The sequence below is a fragment of the Alosa pseudoharengus genome, unplaced genomic scaffold, assembly GCF_046254945.1.
Source record: "Alosa pseudoharengus isolate Yale_2024_CS ecotype anadromous, Long Island Sound unplaced genomic scaffold, YU_APseudo_1.1 YU_APseudo_1.1_scf_13, whole genome shotgun sequence".
Classification (NCBI taxonomy): Eukaryota; Metazoa; Chordata; class Actinopteri; order Clupeiformes; family Clupeidae; genus Alosa; species Alosa pseudoharengus.
In genome coordinates, this window is record NW_027468598.1 from 38,822,213 (window position 1) to 38,832,212 (window position 10,000).

General features: G+C 43.0%; 2 protein-coding genes across 3 annotated transcripts in view; one reads left to right on the forward strand and one right to left on the reverse strand.

Moving 5' to 3' along the window:
* Nucleotides 1–3,064, forward strand: part of tyr (tyrosinase) — a 31,609-nt gene extending 28,545 nt beyond the window's left edge. The window contains exon 6 of the mRNA XM_076283007.1: nt 2,823–3,064. Coding sequence (XP_076139122.1) covers nt 2,823–3,064 — 242 coding nt within the window. The remainder of the gene's footprint in view (nt 1–2,822) is intronic.
* Nucleotides 3,065–5,570: 2,506 nt separating this feature from the next.
* The window catches only part of nox4 (NADPH oxidase 4), a 30,240-nt gene continuing 25,810 nt past the window's right edge, over nt 5,571–10,000 (reverse strand). Inside the window, exons 17-18 of one of the 2 annotated variants that reach the window (XM_076281662.1) lie at nt 8,629–8,729; nt 5,571–5,821 (exon numbers count right to left, since the gene is read on the reverse strand). In XM_076281662.1, coding sequence (XP_076137777.1) covers nt 5,701–5,821; nt 8,629–8,729 — 222 coding nt within the window. In that variant the 3' untranslated portion in view covers nt 5,571–5,700. The remainder of the gene's footprint in view (nt 5,822–8,628; nt 8,730–10,000) is intronic. The other variant, XM_076281663.1, reaches the window with a different exon arrangement.

Consider the following 10,000-nt stretch of genomic DNA (forward strand, 5'->3'; position numbering starts at 1 on the left):
TTGAGCATTGGGTCCTGCTCTTTGAGCATTGAGTGCTCCGGTCCTGCTCCTTGAGCATTGGGTCCTGCTCTTTGAGCATTGAGTGCTCCGGTCCTGCTCCTTGGTTCTAGTTAGACCTTGGGTCTCCTCTTTTGACTTCTGCGTCCTGTTCCGTGAGCACCAACCAGGCTGAAGCGCAAGTGACCACCTTCTACCATTTATTTTATTGTCTATGTAAAATACCGAAGGATTGTAGAATTTGAAAGTGTACAGAGAGGTTATAACAAGACCTGTTTCTGGAGGAAGGGAATCTTCTGACTTTGTGTAGCAATATCTAATCAGTAGTATTCTTACTACAGCCAGTTAGCCAATCAATACCATTCTTACTACAACCAGTTAGTCAGCCGCTTTCTCTAACTCTGTCTCTGCTTGTTACAAACCAAAGTAACATAAAGAGGGAAGGTGCACATGATTTGCCTCGCAAGGTACAAAAGTATATTTATTACCAGAAATTAAAGATTACAGTAACGACAAACGAGTCTAGGGTATTCAAACGAAAATCAAAAAGCAAGCGGGTTCTCAGGACAGGCAGCCAGACAGCAGCGATATGGCAAAGGCCTCTAACAACGGGACGGACGGCAGTGATGGGGACGACTCCGGATCTTAAACGCCTCTCCCCAAGCAGGGTTAGGTTGGCCTTAAATAGCATTGCACCCCTGGGTGCAGATGTAGCCATTACACTTGGGTGCAGGTGTAGCCATTACACTTGGGTGCAGGTGTAGCCATTACACTTGGATGCAGGTGTAGCCATTGCACTTGGGTGCAGGTGTAGCCATTGCACTTGGGTGCAGGTGTAGCCATTACACTTGGGCGCGAGCAGCTTGGAGGTCTGTAAAACAAGGAGAGCGGTGACAACAAGGGGGCGCCAAAACGCACATCAAACGGAGGGACCATAAACATCCCAACAATAACCCGCCGTAACACTGCTGTTAGTCGATTATGAAAAAATCATGGGCTACATGTCTCAAGTAGCGTCAGATTGGAGCACAGCAAGCCAAATACCACCATTTTGATGCTTATCATGTGACACATGTTTGGTAAAGAGCTTGCAGAATCACGTGTGTTAATATAGGAACATATAGGAATTTTAGCAACTGTATGCCCTTTACATCATTTGAAGCTTCCTGACAGTTTCATGCTGAGTTCTCAGTGTGGGTGTCTGTGTCTTTTTGATGTTTATGCTTTATATGTAGTCGCTTATATGTAGTCGTTTATATTTAGTCGCTTATATGTAGTTGCTTTATATGTAGTTGCTTTATATGTAGTCGCTTATATGTAGTCGCTTTATATGCAGTGTAGTAATACACAATGTAGTCGTTTTGTTGAGCAAAATATGTGCCAGCACATGCTTGAGACATGCGCGCGCACACACACACACACACACACAAACATATACACACATACACACACACACATACACATACACATACACACACACATACACACACACAACTACACATAGACTGGTGGAGATGGAGTGAGCAGATGACATGTGTGGAGCAGCAGTGCCCCACTGTGGCTGCAATCAGAACTGCACCTTCAGACCAGTTCCCACTGCTGCCATATAGTGTGTCTTCAGCTGTAAGAGAAGATAAGACATACTTTATTGTCCCTCAAGGGGAAATTTGTCTTGGGCTGTAAAGTGCCCTCTCTGTAAACAGCAATCACATACATGCAGGACAACAATCACATACAAGCAGGACATGGCTCTGATACAGGGAGAAAAAAACCCTTGAATTAAAAAAGGGAAAAATATAGATTTCTAAAGTTTATGTTTCCTTCCTTCCCTTGTTTTATTCAGTAGAGCACCGACGTAGGGAGGAAGGACTGCTTAAAACGGCTGCTCTTATAGCTAAATGATGATGATGATGATGATGATGAGAGGAAGGACTGCTTAAAACGGCTGCTCTTATAGCTAAATGATGATGATGATGATGATGATGAGAGGAAGGACTGCTTAAAACGGCTGCTCTTATAGCTAAATGATGATGATGATGATGATGAGAGGAAGGACTGCTTAAAACGGCTGCTCTTACAGCTAATGGCCCTAAACCGCCTCCCTGATGGCAATAGCTCGTATTCGGTAGGGAGAATATGAGTTGGGTCAACAAGAATTTGATGTGCCTGGTTTACCATCACCATTTCAAAAATCAGGGTTCCCACTCTAAGTCAAACGTAAAATTCCATGACTTTTCCCTGACTGAAATTCCATGGCCTACTATAATGAATGGCACAATCACCGACCAAAGATTTCAGAGCAGCCGCAGAGCGTTCAAGAATCTTTTACTTTTTAAGAGTGGGAGTTGAATAACTGGGCATTGAATAAACAAAGTTCACATCTACTCAAACAAGCAGTAAAGCTAATAGCTAGATGCCAGTTCTGCGGAGAAATATCTGTGTTAATGTATTTTGGCAAGTACATTTTAAACTGCTAAAACAAAATTCCCTGATATTCCATGACTTTGCCCCAAGAATGATTAAATTCCCTGACTTTTCATGTCTGGAATAGACTTTCTAAAATTCCATGATATTCCAGAAATTCCATGTCCCGTGGGAACCCTGAAAAATGGATTGAAGGGATGGGTAATCACACGGCGGTCTTGTAAACCAAAAGGAGGCTATGGGGTACACAAACCGGAGGATTGTTGTGTTCTATGTATTCGCCAGTAGGTGGCGACAACACGTCTGATATAGTCAGTGTATTACCCCATAACTTCGCTTTGGTTTGCAAATGGCTGCCGTGGGAATGAGACGGACGCTAACTGCCCCCCCGTTCCCTGCAGGCCAGCGGTTCGTGCAGGAGTTCCTGACGCCGTATCTGCAGCAAGCGCAGGAGATCTGGGCGTGGCTTCTGGGGGCGGGGCTAGTTGGCGCCTTCGTCACCGCCGTCCTCGCCACAGCAGTAGCCCTGGTCTGTCGCCGCCAGCAACGCAGGAAGAAGATGCCGTCGTCTTTCGGGGAGAGACAACCTCTACTGCACAGCAGCGAAGAAGAGGGCTCGTCGTCCTACCAGACCACCCTCTAAACACACACACACACGCCACACACACACACTACACACACACACCCTACACACACACACCCTACACACACACCCTACACACACACACACCCCACACACACACACCCCACACACACACCCTACACACCCCACACACACACCCTACACACACACACACGCCACACACACACACACCCTACACACACACATGCCACACACACACACGCCACACACACACCCCACACACACACACCCCACACACACACACACGCCACACACACACACCCTACACACACACACACGCCACACACACACACACCCTACACACACACATGCCACACACACACACGCCACACACACACCCTACACACACACACCCCACACACACACACCCCACACACACACACACACGCCACACACACACACCCTACACACACACACACGCCACACACACACACACCACACACACACACACACACACACACACGCCACACACACACACACACCACACACACACACACACACACACACCCCACACACACACACACGCCACACACACACACACACACACACCCTACACACACACACGCCACACACACACACGCCACACACAAACACCCCACACACACCCTACACACACACGCCACACACAAACACACACACAAACACGTATACACACACACACACACACAAATACATGTACTCACACACAAACACACACACATACACACACTTCCTGCCTCAGAGACTGCTTCCCTCATACCACTATTTGTATGTAAGACACAATCTGTATTAAAGCTGAAGCTGTTATGATGTAAAGCTGATGTTCACGTCTCCTCTCTCTCTCTCTCTCTCTCTCTCACACACACACACACCACACACACACACACAGACACAAACACATATACACACACACACACCACACACACACACAAACACATATACACACACACCACACACGCACACACAAACACATATACACACACACCACACACGCACACACAAACACATATACACACACACCACACACGCACACACAAACACACACACAAACCCCACACACACACACTAGAGATGCGCGGATGGCCTATTATTTCAACCGTAACCGCATAGCAAAACTCATCATCCATCCGCCATCCAATTTTCAAAACCACACCCGCCCGCCATCCGCTGGTTGTTTTAATGTAGCCTATATGGGTGATGCTGCGCTGCTGACGTGAGGCTAGAAAGCTCTTGCCTGTTCTAGAAAGACTGATCCAATGCAGCAAATATATTAAAAGGCTAAAGTCGTACATTGGCTATGTTGTAGCCTATCCCCAGAATATCAGCAGCAAACTCAGTCTCTGTCTCGCAAAAGTCTCCAAATAAAACGCACATCGGCCTGTAGCCTACAATTTTATCATTGTAATAAAAATTGCAATTTGGCACATCATTTCAACATGCTGCTATTTAGCCTACTAATTAATGCCTATTGTACTTTAGTTTTTGCAAAAAGAAAGAAATCCTTAATAAAATAACAAGTCATTCACATTATAGCCTACTTTACGCACTGTAACCCACCGCACAGCAGTGCAACGTGCATGTTCACATTTTTAGTAACAACCGCCAAACTTGCTTGCTTGCCTTACACATCTAAGTTTTCCCACTATTTTTCTTACCTTCTTTTTTCCGATGTGGATGTTACTGAGCTTGTAGAAGTTTTAGCTCTTACGTTCTGAACATCTCGCACTGCCATTGCCCGATGTCAGTTCTGAGTCATATCACTCCATAATCTGTCTCCCTTTGAAATGCCTATTCCCTGAATGGTAGGCTACAATGACCATGTGTTTATATATAATATCGAAACAAAATAACCCAGAGTCTCATCTACGAGATGTTTAGGCCTCCTCCAATACTGGCAACTGGGCTCATAGGTTGTCGATTTGCTTAGTGGCCTACCAAGGCTCTGCAACGAGATGCAACATGGGAGATGAATCATCGGTCAACTTGCACTGTAGCTTTTTCTACTTTCTTATTGCACACTGGAGAGGAAAACATGCTGGTAGGCTACGATAGGCTACTTAATTTAAACTTTGTTACCTTTAGTGTGTGTGTGTGTGTGTGCGTGCGTGCGTGCGTGAGGGGTTGCTCGGTGAAACATCGGAATAAACCAATTCCGCAACACCGTCTCTGATAGATAAACAAAGCAGCATGCATAGAAGCAACTAGGCCAAACTGCCTGATGAAAATTTGACTATTTCAAAGTGTGCTCGTTTTTTTCGGATGTAGGTAACACAATTTAACAATGTATAGGCTATATTTTTTTCATTTGATTGTTTCAACCGCCACCCGCCCGAATTTAATTAAAATATTATATTTCTTCACGTCATCCGCCCGATCCGCGGTTTAACCGCAGAGTCTGTAACCGCGAACCGCGCATCTCTAACACACAGACACCGAAACACACTCACACACAAACTCTGAAACACACTCACACATTCTTACAAAGACATAACCAGAGGACTTTATTTAAAAAATCCTGTTTAATTATTTAAAATACTCACAGATACAAATATATTTTGTACAAGCACGCATTCCACACACACACAGGTGTGTGTGGTCCTGAGGGGAACAATGTGTGTGTGTGTGTGTGTTGGGGGGGGGGGTTGGTGCTGTGTGTGTCAGCAGAAGGTCTCTGTGTTGAACTCGAAGGTGGTGTGTGTGTGTTGACTGGAGTTGCAGAGTGTGTGTAAGGCTTGTGACATCCCCCGTGGTCCACAGCAGAACACCCCAACACGCTTACTGAAACACACACACACACACACGATTAAATACATACCTCCTAAGACACATAAACCATAAACACACACACACGATTAAATACATACCTCCTAAGACACATAAACCATAAACACACACACACACACACACACACACACACAATAAATATACACCTCCTAACACACATAAACCATAAACACACACACACGATTAAATACATACCTCCTAAGACACATAAACACACACACACACACACACACAATAAATATACAACTCCTAACACACATAAACCATAAACACACACACTATTAAATACACACCTCCTAAGACACATAAACCATACACACACAGACTCAATTAAAGACACATAGACACTAGGGGTAGGGTTGGGTATCGTTTGGGATTTATCCGATACTGGTGCTAAATCGATACTTTTAAAACGGTGCCGGTGCCGAAAGGGTGCCTGAACCGATACTTTGTTTTTAAAATGTTTTAAATTAAAATGGTCTAAAGCATGAATTGCTTTTTATTTATTGATAAGACAAATTTGAACATGAAATTGAACTGTTATTCAATTTACTATCAATATCTCATTGCTCCTATGAATAATACATTTAAATGTTAAAACAGCTTGCCATGCATGCAGGGATGTATTACTGCACGGGCCTACCGGGCCCAGGCCCAGGGGCCCAAGGGGTCAGGGGGCCCTGAAGCCCAAGCCTTTGCATGGAATCATTGCCTCAATATCAACAAATCCGGATGTAGGCTATGAATCTGATTGAATTTAGTATTGGCCATCCCCAAAATGCACCAGAATACAGGAAATCACATCAAACAAATAAAAAATGTTCTGGGGGAGGACCCCCAAACCCTCCCTCCCACATATACGACAATAAGTGGGGGGCCCTTAATACATCTGGGCCCAGGGGCCCCAAAGTTCATAATCCGCCCATGCATGCATGCACACACAATTCTAAGCTCTGCTTTCAAGTTTACCCAGTGTAGGCGGTTTGCCATAAGGTATGTTAAAACTGCTTGCCATTAAACTGCCAGTTTTGTGTTTAGATTCCCAGCACTAGCCTAGTAGGCATTTTAACAGCAACTATGGCTATGCGCTAACAACAGTCAGCTGAGTTTAATTAGCGATAACGTACGGAGATGGTTTCGTAGCCTCTTTGACAGCTCAGTGACATCAGGTATGTAACCTACATATTTATGTTTTTGCCAGCTAACTTTTAACATGATCTTCATATTGTGATGCTATATGGGCCTCGTGCACATGAAAGATTAATATCATGCCATAACACACCGTGAAATAAAGTTTTCACCTTACAACTTTGCTGATAACATTTCAAATAAATGTCAGTTAGTGCATTAGCAAGGCTATTGTGTAACGTATAGGCTAGCCTACTGTTGATGTTGTTTCATAGCCTTTTGTTTGTGTGTAGTTAGGCCCACTGCTAGATTTTGACAGGAGCTCACGATATCGCTTTAAAGTAAGCTACTTGGGCTCACGCAAGCTGTCAAACACTGTCCACTCGCCTATGTGGTGCACTCCTCTGGTTTATACATCCAGTGTTTATCATATGTTAGCTAACTGTTTTGGATGTGTTGCTATCAGAGCAAGACGTTAGAGATGGCGCATGACATGCAGTGATGCCTCGTATAAAAAAATAAATAAAAAAAAACGCTATTTAAGCACCGAAATGAGGCACCGAAATCCACGTTGTTATTCGATGCAGTTACTAGCGTTTGCGTTGGCACCGGTGCCATATTAGAACCGTGTTTCGGTGCCCAACCCTAACTAGGGGTGTCACAATCACAGTTTTAAGTCAAATATAATTTAATCAAAATTACTTCACGATTTCAAACATCAAAATCAAAGGTAGAATCGAAGTTGTAGCCGCACCCCCAATATCTTGTCCAGCATGCATGCAAGACGGACCCCCCGCCACACACACACACACACACACACACACACGTGTTTAAGTGTGCAAAAACACATCAACCGAACTCGAACCCCCTCCTCTGAAATCACCGGTGTGGAAATATTTTGAAGTTCATTCATTCACATCAGTTATACTAACTTACTCAACTTGGCAAGTTCTAGATAGAGTCTAAAATTGCTTTAATGCATAAAATGCATATTAACAGAGCAATACTCTATGAACATTAACCTTGAGTCTCTTCGGAGTGTGTTATAACAATCAAATGATCAGTCTGTGTTATTTCATTTCACTGTATCAAATGATTAGTCTGTGTTATTTCATTACACTGTATCTAATGATTAGTCCGTGTTATTTCATTACACTGTATCTAATGATTAGTCAGTGTTATTTCATTACACTGTATCTAATGATCAGTCTGTGTTACAGTATTTCATTTCACTGTATCAAATGATCAGTCTGTGTTATTTCATTTAACTGTATCTAATGATCGGTCCGTTTTTATTTTGTTCACTGTATCTAATGATCGGTCCGTGTTGTTATGTTTATGTCTGTTCTGTTTACTAGTTTGTGGTTGAAACGGTTTCTAAATAAATAGGAGGTTCTAAAATAAAAGCCCCCCAAAACAGAACAAAACAAGTGAACAACATAACAAAAATACATTAAGATACAATTTAAAAAATGTTAAAAAATCGAATCGAATCCAGACTGTAAAATCGAAAATTAAATCAATCGAGGATTTGGAGAATTGTGACACCCCTAATGGACACATATACGCACACAACGTTGTATCTCTCATCACACATCCACTCACACACACATACACTAAATAAATCCCTGACCCACACACACCTAAAGCCTCATACCATCCCTCATACTCACTTCTGATTGGTTCTGCCGATCTCGTCAAACAACAGCTTCCACTTTGGACGGCCAATCACCAGCCGAGACCTGAGGGCTTGGTACCGCTCCTCACATAGATGCTGAACACACACACACACGCACACGCACACGCACACGCACACACACACACACACACACACGCACACGCACACACACAGGTTAGTTCAGTAAGCACCTCTTGGGTCTCTAGGCTCAGCACACGCAGGAAAGAGACAAAACACTTTCCCAAACAACAACACAAACACAACAACACAAACACAACAACACAAACACAAACACAACAACACTATCACATAACAACAACACAAACACAACAACACAAACACAACAACACTATCACATAACAACAACACAAACACAACAACACAAACACAACAACACAAACACAACAACACAAACACAACAACACAAACACCAAACAACAACACAAACACAACAACACAAACACAACAACACAAACACAACAACACAACAAACACCAAACAACAACACAAACACAACAACACAAACACAACAACACTATCACATAACAACAACACAAACACAACAACACAAACACAACAACACAAACACAACAACACAAACACCAAACAACAACACAAACACAACAACACAAACACAACAACACAAACACAACAACACAAACAACACAAACACAACAACACAAACACCAAACAACAACACAAACACAACAACACAAACACAACAACACAAACACCAAACAACAACACAAACACAACAACACAAACACAACAACACTATCACATAACAACAACACAAACACAACAACACAAACACAACAACACAAACACAACAACACAAACACAACAACACTATCACATAACAACAACACAAACACAACAACACAAACACAACAACACAAACACAACAACACTATCACATAACAACAACACAAACACAACAACACAAACACAACAACCCAACAACAACACAAACACAACAACACAAACACAACAACACCATCACCAAACACAGATGCTGAACACACACACACATGCAAACACACGCGCACACACAAACACGCACACACACACACACACCTACACATACACACACACACACACATGCACAAACACGCACACATGCACGTACGCACATATACAGACACACAAACACACACACACATATAAACACAAACACACGCACACATGCACGTACGCACACATACAGACACACAAACGCACACACTTGTATAAACTAGGGCTGTCAATCTTCTTCCATAACCCAATTCGAATTTCATTCTTTATTATGCTCAAATTTTGCCTATTATTAATATTTACGATACATCTCTATACACTGTATAAACGGGCTTATGCATTGCCAATGCCAC